The 15883-nt window shown below is 37.3% G+C and overlaps 1 protein-coding gene across 1 annotated transcript in view; it reads right to left on the minus strand.

Annotated features, from left to right (window-relative positions):
* Positions 1 to 15883, minus strand: part of LOC139761850 (testis-expressed protein 2) — a 28874-nt gene that overhangs the window by 12389 nt on the left and 602 nt on the right. Inside the window, 9 exon segments of the mRNA XM_071686384.1 lie at positions 3375 to 3554; positions 4324 to 4474; positions 6966 to 7155; positions 8222 to 8355; positions 8720 to 8843; positions 10119 to 10230; positions 11540 to 11619; positions 11622 to 12689; positions 13588 to 13735. Of these exon segments, the coding sequence (XP_071542485.1) occupies positions 3375 to 3554; positions 4324 to 4474; positions 6966 to 7155; positions 8222 to 8355; positions 8720 to 8843; positions 10119 to 10230; positions 11540 to 11619; positions 11622 to 12689; positions 13588 to 13726 (2178 nt within the window). The 5' untranslated portion in view covers positions 13727 to 13735.

The raw sequence follows: 15883 nt of genomic DNA on the forward strand, positions 1-15883 counted from the left end.
CGCAACCATACAACATTGTTGGAACCACTATTCCTTCAAACATACCCATTTTTGCTTTCCGAGATAATGTTCTCGACTTCCACACATTCTTCAAGGCCCCCAGAATTTTCGCCCCCTCCCCCACCCTATGATCCACTTCCGCTTCCATGTTTCCATCCGCTGCCAGATCCACTCCCAGATATCTAAAACACTTCACTTCCTCCAGTTTTTCTCCATTCAAACTCACCTCCCAATTGACTTGACCCTCAACCCTACTGTACCTAATAACAATATGAATATACATCATTAAATTCACATAGGAAACTTCTAAATACTGCTAACGCAAACCCTTTTGAATCAATGTTAAGCTTTTCCCCTTAATAATTCTCACCATATAGGAATTAATAATTTGACAGATAACTATTTTGCTATCTTGACTAACCCCAAAATCAGCAAAACTCCCTAATAAATCAACCAACAAAAATATTAAAAGATATGATAAAAAAAAAATGTATTCTACAGGTATAAAGTAAAGAATGATGTTTAGTAATTCAACACTGTTAAAAGACAACCTTAAAACTGAAAAACTGGGTTCTGAAATAAATTAGGAAAGTTTTTCATATTTACCTAACACCAGGAACATACAAAGAAGGCCTCATTTGCTACAATCCACTCTCTTGCTGTCATGTGCAATGCACCTAAACCAGTCCCCTATCTACAGCCAAAGCTAGCAGACCTTTTGTGGTTTTTCCCTCTTCACTTCATATGCCCTGGTTCAGCACAATAATAGCATGTCACCCCCTGTATGCCACATCACTCCAATTCACTCTATCCAATGTACACCCTTTAACCTGCATCAGCAAGGTAGCACCAGGAAACAGATGAAAAAAGGCCACATCTGCTCACACTCACTATCTATTTGTCAAGTGTAATGCACTGAAACCACAGCTCCCTATCCATTTCCAGGCCCCACAAGCCTTTCTATGGTTTAACCTCGACATTTCACATGCCATGGTTGTCCACTGACAGGAAGTCGACCCCAGTTTACCAAACTGTTCCAATTCATTCTATTCCGTGAACGTCTTTCACTCTCCTGTATGTTCAGGCCCTGATCACTCAAAATCTTTTACACAATATCCTTCCACCTCCAATTTGGTCTCCCACTTCTCTTTATTCCATCCACACCTGACACATATATCCTCTTTGTCAACCTTTCCTCACTCATTCCCTCCATATGTCCAAATCATTTCATCCCACCCTCTTCTGCTCCATCAACCACTTTTTTTTTTTTTTTTACAACACACCTCTCTTACACTTTCATTACTTAATCAAACCACCTCACACCACATGCTGTCCTCAAACATTTCATTTCCAACACATCCATCCTCCTCTGCACAACCCTATCTACAGCCAATGCCTTGCAACCATATAATATTGTTGGAAATACTATTCCTTCAAACATACCCATTATTGATCTCCAAAGTAACATTCTCTCTTTTCATAATCTTTCATCGCTCCCAGATCCTTCGCCCCTTCCCCCACCCTATGACTCACTTTAGCTCCCATTGTTCCATTCGATGCCAAGTCCACTCCCAGATATCTAAATTACTTCACTTCCTCCAATTTTTCTCCATTCAAACTTACATCCCTACTAGCTTGTTCCTTAACTCTTCTGAACATAATAATCTTGCTCATATTCACATTTACACTCAACTTTCCCTTTTCACATATTTTTTCCTCCAACTTTTGCAGTTTCTCATTCGAGTCTGCCACCAGCACTGTATCACTGGTGAACAACAACTGACTCACTTTCCAGGCCCTCATCCCCAACAGACTGCATACTCACCCCACTCTCCAAAAATTCTTGCATTTACCTCCCTAACCATCCCATCCATAAACAAATTAAAAGAGCCATGGTGACATCACACACCCCTACCACAGACCTTCTCTCCTCTTTTGTTACTCGTACACATGGCATACACTATTGATAAAAACTTCTCACCACTTCTAGCAGCTTTCCTCCCACCCCATACATCCTTAAGACCCTCTACAAAGCATCTCTATCAACCCTATCATATGCCTTATCCAGATCCATAAATGCCATATATATATATATATATATACTATTTGCCATTTCCCGCGTTAGTGAGTAGCGTTAAGAACAGAGGACTGAGCTTTGAGGGATTATCCTCACCTGGCCCCCTTCTTTGTTCCTTCTTTTCGAAAATTAAAAAAGTGAGAGGGGAGGATTTCCAGCCCCCTGCTCCCTCCCCTTTTAGTTGCCTTCTATGACACGCAGGGAATACGTGGAAAGTATTCTTTCTCTCCTATCCCAGGGATAATATATATTTTATATTTATTCATTTTATTTTGCTTTGTCGCTGTCTCCCGCGTTAGCGAGGTAACGCCTAGGAAACATACGAAAGAATGGCCCAACCCACCCACATACACATGGATATACATACATGTCCACACACAGCACATATAAATATCTATACATCTCAACGTGTACATATATATACACACCCAGACATATACATATATACACATGTACATAATTCATACTGTCTGCCCTTATTCATTCCCATCGCCATTCATTCGTGTAATGATCTCATCATCAGGGAAGATACGAGAATGAGATAGAAAACACAGAACAGGTGAAAGGCAGGCATAGGATCGAGTTATTTGGAATGATGTGGTAAACTGGGGTCAATGTGCTGTCATGGACTATACCAGGGCATGTAAAGCATCTGAGGTAAACTGTGGAAAGGTCTGTGCGGCCTGAGGAGCTATGGTTTCAGTGTATAACACATGACAGCTTGTGAATGAATGCTAGCAGACATGGCCTTTCTCTGTCTGTTCCTGGCAATCTTGCTAACATGGGAAACAGTGATCAAGTATGAAAAAAAGAAGATATTTGTGATCAATCCTAATACAAGATTCTTGCACACTCTATGCTTAAAGTTTTCCTTATAACCAAAGCCATCATTGCTCATCTCATTTTTTCTCCCTTTCATTATGACATTCAACTTCAGCTTTCCTATTAGCATCCTCACTAAACTTTCCTCCTACACATCTAAACTCATCCATAACTTCCAGTTCTCCACCTTGTAGAAAGTATTACACTGTGATCTATTCCTTTCAGAAATTACCATCTTGCTTTTATTTGCATTCATTTTATGCATCCTCCTCTTATACACATCACAAAAATGGCTCACCATTCTAATCAACTTTCCCTCTGCACTACTTCCACTGGGGAAGCCGCAGACAGCATTTCAAAGTCTTTCGTGCACACTCTAAAGTATCTACAAAATACCATCTCAAAACTGATTCCTAAAAAAGGGTTAATTATACATTATGATGAGGATAAATTTTTCATGACAATGTTCACTTACTTTGTTGGCCCAATAGGGGTTACGTAAAAAATCATAAAAGAGTCGTCCAGCCAAAGCATTAATCCAGGCTACATTTGCTGGACCTGGCGTTCCATCAGATGACATGCCACCAGGCTGATAAAGTAACCGGGCCATGTAGCGTTCAAAATTCATTTCAGGTGGAGTTGAAGCTGCACCTTCCTGTGAACCACGAAAAATTTATGAGCTTTTTATGTTTTTGCAGATTCAAAACCGACTAATTTACCAACATGTATTAAATCAAAAGTTCTATTAGCTAAAAGAAACACTTAAAGAACAATTCATGTACTTTGCCAATGAAAAAGAATTAGTCACTATTATTTCACAGTAACAAATTCTTTTGCAGACCTTATTTCTACAAGTCATAATAGTCATCTTAGGATAATTTTGCTGTCAAAATTCAAATTTTATTCAATAAAAAACACTCAATCATTCCTTTTTCTCTATCTATATTCTACAATCCTGTATCAAACCACACCGTGCAATTAACATTAAAATGTCTCCTCAACCCCATTAGAGTCCAAGAGATTCAACACATAGTTTTTAACATCATATTTAGGATATAGTTGGAATAATTTTACTGCAATTCTTACAGCATACTAATCAGATGTTGCAAAGGTGGCTGATTGTTTGGAATTGACCTATCAACTGACAAGGTCAATAATACTGTTAACGTTAAGCTGCATCAACCAACCAATCCACCTTTATCATGTGTTAAAGATAATTCTATGACGACACATATTCTCATTATGTGTAAGACTTGCTTTTCCAGTAATCCAGATTACCCACAAAATACAAACTGCTGACAAGTTATCTGAGGTAACTAGGGTCTCAGCAAGGCTTCAAATACTAACTGTAATATGTTTCAGATACAGACCTTTACCCATATCTTGAATTTATAAGGAATCTGCTTTATATAATTTTTACTTGCCTGCTGCTGTTGTTCTTTTCCTTGGCTGAAAGGAGATTCTGGTATCCCTTCAAGAAGCACAGTATCCCCTACATCTTGACTTGTAGGTTTGTGACTAGGTGATGACTGTGCCTTCAAACTAAGTTCTGATGCTGCTACTAAGCGTCGAAACCTGATGATGTATAAATTTTGACAAATAAAAATCCTCAAATGTACAAATTTTTGCTCAAAAAAACGATTTACATAATGGCATATGATGACCATTTCTGACCAAAAAAAAATGTTTGTGCTTGACTAGAATACTGAATTCCAAATATATTATAAGCCCAACTCAACTTTTTCGCTGTCTACAAGGAGGAATGAAATGACTTCTATATCATGAGAGGTATAATCCACAAAGCAAGTCAAAATTCATACAAAGCCTGCACAGAGAAGGAAAAAACATGAATTACAGAAAAAAATAATGACCCCTACAAAAACAAGGCATAACCAACACATCTGATAAATCACATTGCTCTTAACAGAACTATTACTATCACTGTTTTTTTCTAAAAACTGCTTACCTTTTCCCTCCTTAGTAAGGTAGAAATAGAAACAGAACTAAACCTCAGGAAAAATTCTTGTCTAGCCCCTGTCTTTGTTCAAATTTTTTGAAAGTGATGCTACATGAGGTTGGATTTTAAGCACCCAGGTCCTTTCTCTCAGAGTAGTCTTCCACAACAAACATAAGGTATGTATGTTACATTTTTGGTCTCCCATATCCCTGATGATATTAACTAAATAAGGACCACAACAAACTTTAAATACAGTTAGATCTCAGATTCAAATATGCTTAGCTCTAAGACATCCAAAATTCAAACACCTACATAATTAAGTTTTCCAACAAAATGATACACGAGTTTCCAAAGGCTGCCAATTATTTTCCGTTTGTTGCCAGAGCCTAAGCCAAAGCATCCCACATTAATGCTTCAAGGTCGGAGTGCTATGTGCTTTTCTCAGATATCTCTGTTTTTTCTTTGAGAATGCAGACTTTAGAGAGCTTTTCATAATCCTGGGATTTTCAGAATGAAATACTCAAGAGATTAAATTGAGTCTCACACCTTTCCCTGTCAGTAAAATCATCAAACAATCTTAGGTGACCTTGATCCTTGGAGTATGCTTTTCCACCCTTTTCATAAATGACTTGGCCAGCATTTTTTCTAAAATAATCCAGTCTCATCCTCATTTAACACTTGCTGAGGTGTGCAACTTATTTTGACATTAATTTTCTTGAAATTAGCATCAAGCAGAATGTAAGAAACAGAGATAACTATGAAAAAAGCAGGCACTAAATCACAGCCATTTTGAGTGCATGTGGTTGGGATACAAATTGAAACATACTTTGACAGTGGATGGGATACAATTTGAAAGGTATTTCACAAAGACAGCATTGAGACATGCCTAATATCTGAATAATAATAATGATATCTTGTAATACTTTACTACTGGAAATGAATACATGTAAGCTGAAAATATGAATTCATGTGAAATACATCACAATGCCAAGGACTTAGTGTCACTCAGAAAGTTTGTACCTTAATTCTTTAAAGTTTCCAGAGTGAAACATTGCTCTACGTGAAAGAATAAACTGGAGCTACGTGGTATACAAGAAATGTGATATGCAGATATGCCCTAATTCAGCACACTGACAGCATTGACATGCTGTAAATGGGCTGAACCAGGGCATACAAAACAGTCAGGAAACCATGGAAAGGTATGTCAGACTTGGTTGTGCACAGGAGGGTCTGGATTTGATTCAGTTTACATGATGGCTTAAAAGTGGATGTGGGCAATTGTGGCCATTCTTCATCTGTTCCTTGCTACTGCAGGAAAGGGCTATAAAAAAAACACTAACTGAACAAGTCATACCATGATCCCTAAGACAAAATATACCACTTAAGTTAACTTATTGTTCTTTCTAGATACAAGACAAACATAATGTTTAGGTATGTCACTATCTACAGGAATGAAAGACTGATGTTGAAACTCATGTAAATACAATTAATTCATGACATTAAGTATTCAGTATAAAAAAGAAAAGTAGGGCAGAATACATACCACAACAAGCTATTTCAATCTTTCAAAAATAGGGCAAAACTACATATTCTTGATAATCAGCCTTCAAGAATAAATTCTTATTACTGAATAGAATGTTTTGAAGAATAAAGGAAGGATATAAAAGTTGCAGGGGATGGATACTTTATGAAAAGCACTAAAGACAGGCATGTATAAAACAAAGTTGAGAAATGAACAAGAATTTGAAAGGAATCGACTAAGGGGTTTGAAGTCAGATTTGTTCAATGGTGCATATGATGGTACAAAGGAATTTCACCAATTCTGGTGAAAGATGATTGGTCTGAAAAGTTATGTGATTGTAATATGAAGCTTTAGGATATTACTTACACAATTATTAGGGGATTGATTTGAAATGACTAAGAGCTTCAAATACATTGTATAGTAACAGAGAAAAGGAAGTTAAGGATATTCCCAAGAGATAATTGAAAGAACAGATGGGAAAATGGATCTTAGAAGCTAACTGATGCATAAGGTCATCTTCTAACAGTGTATTTTATGCTATTTTCATGTCATATCCATTACATTTCTTTTTTTTTCATCAGACTTACCAGTCATCTTTCTCACGATCAGTGCGAGCAAAGAGGTACAAGGACTTCTCTTGACACATATCCTCTGTCACCTCTTCAAATGAAGCCATATCAAGGGATGATGTCATCAGGTCATCTTCCCCAGATGATTTATTGTTTTCCAAGCTCCAATTTCCCTCTCCGCTCTCAGAGCTACCCTGTCGCCCAAGAACTGTTGAACAAATATTCCTAAAGCTTTAATACAGTTACAATATTTGTATACTACACAGAAAATCATGCTAAGCACAAAAGTATCAAACAGATCTTAAAAAGTGTCATTTAATGTTGACCCATTCTGTGTGGCACCAGGAATATTCATCCCCAGCTACTATGACACAATGAAGAAATCAAATATAAAAATCTTTATTACTGCCTATACACTTTATTAACAGTCACAAATTTGAACTGGGAAGTTCAAATAGTGGCTGTCATGCACTTCCCACAATAAGGACAAAAAGTGTCAATTCTAACAGCTAAATAAATCAGTGGTCATAGTTTCCAGATCAGACAAAAAAGAGAATGGTCAGTGTGCATCAGTATTTATGGTATCTTAAATATGGTTAAAATGGCTCAGAAATCCCTAACCTTAATAGCAGCTGACAACATATGGGCAAAATAACATCTGTAAAATGGGCTACCATTTACTTGTCATTTTGACTTGAGTAAAGCAAATGTCATTTTGACTTGAATAAAGCAAATATTTTCAATCATACCCACCAAGAGACAGTCAGGTGTCAACTCTGTTGAGGAATTTCATAAAGATGGGAAGAGTCAATACACTTAACAGAAAACATTTCTAATCATATACTGTGATTTGTGATTCTGTTTGGAAACAGTAAGACAAAAGTAAGAGTATTGGTTGCATGTGATGAATTAATAATAGGCAACCCCTTATATGGCCATTTAGTGAAGATACGTTCACTGGTGAAATCAAAGCATTTTCTTTTTTAAGTGAAGTAACACTTAAAACCTAAGGTTTCTGATCGTTTGGTCAACTTGTGGTATTCTCAAATTTAATTATCAAGTTGAAGGCAGGTCTAGGAGATGACTATCTGTAACTTCATTACATTGTTATGGTTAGGTTTCCTATATCAATGTTTGGTGAAGAGTACTGCTTAACGTGCCTCCTTCAATATTGCTTAAAAAAAATCATTAATTAAATTCAGAACTTTGTCAGTATATCTATTATCACAGGTTTAAAAAAACATAATAGCATACAACTAAGTACAGCTGCTCACTTGAGCTTGCAAAATGTGTGGGACTGCCATGTGCTGAACCAGTGGGTGTTGATGCAATAGAAACCGGTGAGGGTGAACTTTCTTTAGATCCAGCTTGAAGACGGATGCATATTGGGTACTTACGGCTCCACAACCTTAAAAAAGAATGACTTTCTTTAAATCATGATACATGATGCTAGCATTATCTAGCTTTAGTAAGACTACTAAATGGACATATAACTCTATACAAATATGATAAAAAATTTAACATAAACCCATAAATATGCAAATCTTTTGAAGTGCGCAAATCTTTTGAAGTGCTCTTAACATATCTAAAATTCTTAGATGCTAAACAATTTAGAGACTTACAGCCATATGTTTTTGACAAAAAGAAAATTAGTTTTGATTACAAAAGTATTTAATGATAATTTACTTCACTAAGGAACACAACTGAAACTCAAGTGCAATTAAATTCTACATCAGAAATATGAATTTCATATCAAAAAGATATCTGCTTACCATCTCCTTGGCAAATTCCTTGGTAACAACATAACTTGACAGCCAGCAATATCATACTCTCTATGGTGTGTAAATACTGTGTTACGAATTTCTTCTTTCAATCTTGCATGCTTAGGAACTTTTCCTGGAAAACACCTCAAATTAAGTTTAACCTATGGCAAGAATTAACAAAAATATTCTGTATAGTGGGAGATTGGTACATGCGAGGAAAATTAAATAAGGAACAACTGTTTAAAGAAGAGAGATCATAATATCAGTTTCTGAAACACATGCATATCTCAAATTTTCAAGAATAAAAAAAGAAAAAAAAAAAAAGGCTAGCAAAGTAAATCATGTATTTGATATGCAAAAAGCATACCACTTAACTTTCTGGTTATCAACATATTTTCCTATCTGTAATGCTGGTACTCTTAGAACTGTGTTGTCTATAAGCTACTGGTATTTGGAATGGCATATTTTTCCTGTGTTGTCTATAAGCTACTGGTATTTGGAATGGCATATTTTTCCTAAGATAAACCAAAGTTATCATAATAAATTTAACTTAGACAAATCACACTCAATAAGCACTTCATTGTTATCTGAAGTTTGAAGATGACCTCCCCTCTATATAATCCTAACTGGGTAATTGTCTGAAATAATTACAGCACAACCAGAAGCAGTCAACATCAATTTTCACAAAAACATCTGAGATGTAAACTTTGATGAGTCTGTATCGCTTGTTCCTCACACAACAAACATAGGGTTAGGTCTTAATACCATTTTTTTTTCCTTTAGAATACTTCATACTTGCAGGACAAACCACAATGGAGATATCACTGTCAATGAACCCTAAGAGATGACACACGTCATCTACACAGGGTGAGTTACATTTCATAACCATAGTCTAGCAAATGCAATTCAAGGAATTTCACTTTATTTCATTTATATATTATTTTTCTTTTTGGAGGGACAAGACAAGGCTCATCTGTGACATTTGCTCCTTAACCACACTGACATATACCACAAGGTCTCCCATGAAAATAACATGAATCAATAATCACTACCATGAAATGGTTAGTATTTTCCTATGATTACCTATGTGCAGAGTATAGGATGAGAGTTTGGCATCTGTAGGTCAATGTCTCGCAAATCTTTCAAGTTTTCTTCAATTCATACTCCAGTGAAATTGAATGAATTAGCTCCACATATGAACATTTTTAGGCAATTAATGCTGTAAAGCTGGGGTTCCAACTCAACCTCATGGGTTTGCAAATGGGCAAGAATGTCCAATTCCCAGAAACGTTCATTACCTGCTATCCTTTAACCATTAAGATACCTTTCCCCATTCTATTTTACACATTTTGCTAAATCTTTCTGAGCATGCCTTACAGTAAAATCCAACTTAAAATGTTCAACAAACCTCTGGGATGGTCCATCTGAAGTTTAGATCCCTGAAGCCTTACATAAACAGAGTGGGTAAGAGACACATGGTAGGTGTCAGGGGTGTAGTCCATTAACTCATTCATCCAACCCTGTGATAAGAACATTTCAGATTCTATGGAGTGAATGCAGGTATGTAAAGGCATAACTTCATTAGCTTATTTACAAATACCTAAACTTACAAATATAGTGGTCTACAAAAGTGATCAAATACTTCACAAAGTATATGTACCACTTTCAAAACACTGCTTTCTTTTACTATTCCTTCACTTTATACTTGGTTCTCACCTAAAGCTCTTATCAACTAATCCTTTTTTTAATAGTGAACAAATTCAAAACTTAAAGTTCTTTTGAGAAAGAATATGACTGGCAGTAAGCATGATATGTGGTTTATAGAAGGGTTTGCCAAGGGTTGTCATTTTAGGTGGTAGTTATACAAAAAGCTGCCTATTATTTTAGAAGGTGTAGGAATTGAAATGTGAATGAAAAATGACAAGGTTAAATCAATGATGATGAGTAAAACTAAAATTTAACTTCCAAGAGAGGATAGATGTGCTGAAAGAATACAATGAAACAGTACAAGACAAGGTTGTGGCAATGTGAAGGCAGTTACAGAGTGCATTATTAGCATCTGCTATTGTCATGAAGTACTGCATTGTAAGGAGGTGTTTATGGAGAGAGATTTAGTAAAGGGGAATGAGGATTTGTGGAGAAAAAGAGATTTTGAAAGAAGCTAAATCTTCAAGAAATGGAGGTGAATGAAGAGGAAAGAGTGCACAATATGAAGTTTTAATCAGAAATATTGAACAGATGAAGCATACAAATAAGAGAAGCTCACAAGAGCCTATAACATTCACCTGGCTTTCTTAGAAAGTGGTTGGCCATCACTGAACAATTCTGAAAAGGGGCCAACTAAAGACCATCCCAGCTGTTTGATTTAAATTAGCCCAAAAGTTTTGGAGAAGAGTGAAATGTGGAAAGTTACTGGGTGGACAACAACAAATGACAGACACCAAATAATGGATATGTGTCCAAGAGGACACAAGAGGATATATGAGTCAGAAGTAGAGAGGATAAGGGAAAGGGGGAGACCAAACTGGAGATGGAAGGATGGGGTGAAAAAGATTTTGAGTGACTGGGGCCTTAACGTGAAGGAGGGTGAAAGGCATACACGAGATAAGAGAATTGGAACACCGTGGTATGAAGGGGTCAACATGCTGTCAATGGCCTGAAGTAGTGCATGTGAAGTGACATGGGGAAACCATGGAAAGGTCTATGGTTGTGAATAGGGGGCTGCAGTTTAGGTGAACTGCATGGACAAGAGCAAATGTGGCCCTTCCTGCTTTAGCAAGGTAATGTCAAGAGCAAATTGTACGCATACATTAAATTCAGCATACCAACCTTATATAGCTGCTTGTCTTCGTATGTGGGAAGTGTTAATAAAACTGGTCCATCATCAGGAGGAGGTAGCTCTACATCTGGGGCTTCAAGAGGTGAAGGAGGCAGTAAAAAACCAACCCAGACACCATCATTCCAACAAATAAGCCAGCCAGAAACCGTGGTATTGGTAGTACAAAGCACAAACAAAACACAGCTAGTGAAACTTTTGAGAGTGTAGATGCTGTCACTGGTAATGTATTAACTGTGTGCAGAAAACGTTCTCTAAATGTCTCATCTTTTACTATTTCTGCCATTAATGAAGGCTTTCTCTTTTTTGGAGAAGACTCTGGAGTTGGAGATTTACTTTGGTCAACATTTTCTTTGTCCTTTTCTGAGGACACTACCTCACCATCCATCACTGCAAGGTCTTCATGAAATACACTAGGATCTTCATGTGCCTCCACTGCTCTATCTACTTCAGCTTCATCACATTCTAGTAGCATTTCCTCCCCTAAACCTTCATCTCGTCCTAGCAGAGAAGTAAATGCAAATGGTTTATTCTTCGAGTTGTCTTTACTGTTCTTTGCACTTTCCTTACTACTTCGTCGATGTCGTAGTTCTGAGAGTTTTGGTCTGATGTTTCCTAACTCAGATTTTATTTTGCTTGTATGTTCAGTTATGTCTTGCACAATACTGGTTTTAGTCTTAGGGGGGGATCCAGTCAAATCTGTTTTTAAGGCCTTTTCCTCATCAACTGTTCTTTGTACAATATCAATGGCTTTTCTGTCTTTTGATGTAGGAGATTTGTCCCCACTAACAGAACCACCATCACTTTCTGTAGAACCCTCCCCACTTATGAATAAACAATCTTTTTCCTTTTCTTTTTCAATTTTGCCATCTTTCTCTTTTTCTTTTCGAATTTCATTAATCTTCTCCTCAAAAGTTTTGGTGATTCTAGAGAAGAGGCCTCCACTCTCAGAAGGCTTAGATGGTGGAGGGTCAACTAAGGGAGCACTATTACTGTCTAAGCTGGAAGAACGTTTTCCAAAGGAACGACCAAGATACTCCTTTACTGGAGATGCATCTCGCAAGGACTCTGCACGAACTACACCAGCAGAGCTTGCTTCTAAAGATGATCCAAAGGATGCTTCACTTGATATATCTTCTTCTTCTGCAATAAAATAATGAGAATTAAAATCAAACTAGCCATTACATAATATATTCCATAAATTTACTCCTTCACCTTACTAAGATAATTACTAAAACCTCAAGGTGTATCACAACCAAAAACAAAAGATCCCCCATTTCTTTCATGAGCAAGGTAGTGCCAGGAACAGACAAAGAAAGGCCACATTCGTTCACATCCATTCTGTAGCTATCATGCATAATATATTGAAGTCACAGCTCCCTGTCCACAACCAGGCCCCAAAGACCTTTCCATGGTTTAATCCAGCTGCTTCACATGCCATAGTTCAGTTCAATGAAAGCACTTAAAACCCTCTATACCACATCATTCCAATTCACTCTATCCCTGCATGCCTTTCACCCTCTTGCATGTTCAGTCCCTGATCACTCAAAATCTTTTTCACTCCATCCTTTCATCTCCAAATTGGTCTCTCCATTCTTGTTGTTCCATCCACTTCTGACAAATATATCCTCTTTGTTACCCTTTCCTCACTCATTCTCTCCACATGTCCAGTCCATTTCAGCACACCCTCTTCAGCCCCCTTTAATTAATTACTCAAGCAAACCACTTCACACAACTTACTGTTGTCAAACATTTCACTTCCACCACATCCACCCTTCTCCACACATCCTCATCTATATCGCATGCCTCGCATCCATCTAATATTGCTGGGACTGCCATATCAAACTGTATACAACTCTCTATGCACAGTGAATGAAATGAATGAAATTAAAGTGTACCTGAAGTATATTAAATTCTTATCCCTACACTTCAGAAGAACTTATCACATGCTCCTGGTAACCTTCTATTAGATACATACTACCACAGCAATCAGTGCAAACAGTATAATAATTAATCAAATATCCCACAGTGCTCAACCAACCTTCTTCAGGATCAGACACTTGTGTAATATTTTCAGCAGTAGTATTGAACCTAAAGCTAATGCTTGGTACACTCTGGTTAGAAGCCCGACCCTTCAGCAGAGCCAACGTAATCTTTGGGCTGCCGTCTCTTCCACTCATGGTTGCAGCCTGTAAGGACACATTAACTTCAAAATTATATGTTTAAATATCTTCTCACTCCATATTTGGTCAAGTGGAGAGTATTAGTACATACATCAGGGATAAACACACTCATGCTTTAAATGATTTTATTCTTGAGAACCACTTAACTAACTTCCAACCCAAATGCTAAACCCCTCCTAAAGTTAGCAAATAAGTTTGAAGTATGAATCAGAAAGTTAAAACAGTAACACACAAGGTCCAAGACCCTAGCCCTCTCCAGGTTATTCATGTCACCTAGCTTCTCAGTGCCACTCTTGGATGTAAACTAAGCTAGCAATAACATGTTAATACCACCATTAAATCCATTTATCTATATCTCTGTTGCACATTCCCTCTGGGAATCCCCATCAAGGGGTGGCTGCATCAAAAGAGTCTCCACTTATCCCCACGCTTAAATGCCTTCCTTGCATACACCATTCCATGCATTCTTCCTCCATTTCTCTCTCCCCAGTACTCTTCCACTGTATTTCCTCGTCAAATGGGGCCTTCCTCTCACACCAACCACTTTAATCATACCATCCTATACTTTCATTGTAAACTTTCCACCTTACATTCTTTACACATGCCTAAACCACAATTCCACAGCCTAGATTTTTTACCTCTATCACTACTCCCATGTCTGTGTTTCAATTGCTTGGGTCAAGGTAGGGAGAACTATCCCTTAATCCCTTCTTCACTTCCATACTTACACCTCTAACCTTCATACTTCTATTAAAGGACCCAGTGATTCTTCTACCCAGTACTGTTCCCTCCCTTATTTCTCCTTCCATATGACCATACTTAACCAAGATAGCTCCTAAATACTTAAACTCTGTCACTTCTTCCAGTCTTCTCCCTCCATATCTATAATACAGTTCAATACACTTTCTTCTCTCAATCTACAGTTCAGTACACTTTATTCTCTTAGTCTACAAGGCCTTGCAAAGTCTATACTTTCACTCTCCTTTCAAACACCATTACTTTGCTTTTACTCACATTTACCATCTATTATCTCTGCATTCTTCATCATCTCATGGCACTTGGACTCTATGAGCCTTAAATCATGGAAATCTACTCACATTCATTCTTCCCAAACTCAACTATGTTTCCCATGCTTGCACTCCCTCTTTATCCATTAGGAACAACCAGGAAAGGTGCAAGATATGGACATGCATGATCATCCTTTGGTCCCTCCTACATTATATTGAAAAGTCATGGGCACACAAATCTACTGAATGTTTACAGGAAAATTTCACATACCAGCATGTCAGTGAATATACTAAGATTAAAAGGAGTCATTCACTACTATTACCAGATCTCAGTAATGAACTCTAAAGTTAGTCTGATATGTGGTTGATAAAATTCAACAACAACATTGAAAATAATGAGGATAGATCAAAGATTTGATATGAATGTTATCTAGAAGAAAATAAGAGGCAAAAACTTGTGTGAGATAGACTTAGGAGTCATCATCATCCCTAACCTGTCACCAGAGTCCCACATGGATAAGTTGAAATGATCAACAGTATGCCTGCAAATATAAAAGACTGCATTCAAGCTGTTCATACACTATATAAGGCCAAAACTAGAATGTGCCTCACAAGTTTAGTCACCCTATATCAAGAAGCACAATCAGCTAACAGGAAAGATCCAAAGAAGATCTAGAGCTGAGCTACGATAAGTTAAAGGACAAGAGAGAGAAATGACCTGGTCTCAAAGCCTGACAAATGACAGAGAGTGAACAGTGCTTTGTAGTGGTAAGACATAAGATGAAAGTACAAACGAAACTTAAGGAATGTTTCAAGTGAAGACGAATTCTAACAGTGCAGTAAAAGAGTGGTTGATGAGCGGACTCGACTGAAAGAGGATTTAGGAAATGAAGACAGCATGCTTAAAAAGTTGTGAGAGTACAGAAGGTTCAGTAGATGAGGCACCATGAGCATAAAACTCTCTCCACATACAGGACAAACAGGTACTTACACTAGTTATGTAAAATGACCATATGAGGGGACTCCAGGAAAATGACTGCAGTGTGTGGAAGAGAAGGAAAGCAGATGAAGAGAAGTACGTAGGAAAATAGAACAAAAGGTCGAGTGACAAAATTTATAGGACTATGGGACGACTAAGTAAGTGTGA

This window comes from Panulirus ornatus, chromosome 42 (genome assembly GCF_036320965.1).
Source record: "Panulirus ornatus isolate Po-2019 chromosome 42, ASM3632096v1, whole genome shotgun sequence".
Classification (NCBI taxonomy): Eukaryota; Metazoa; Arthropoda; class Malacostraca; order Decapoda; family Palinuridae; genus Panulirus; species Panulirus ornatus.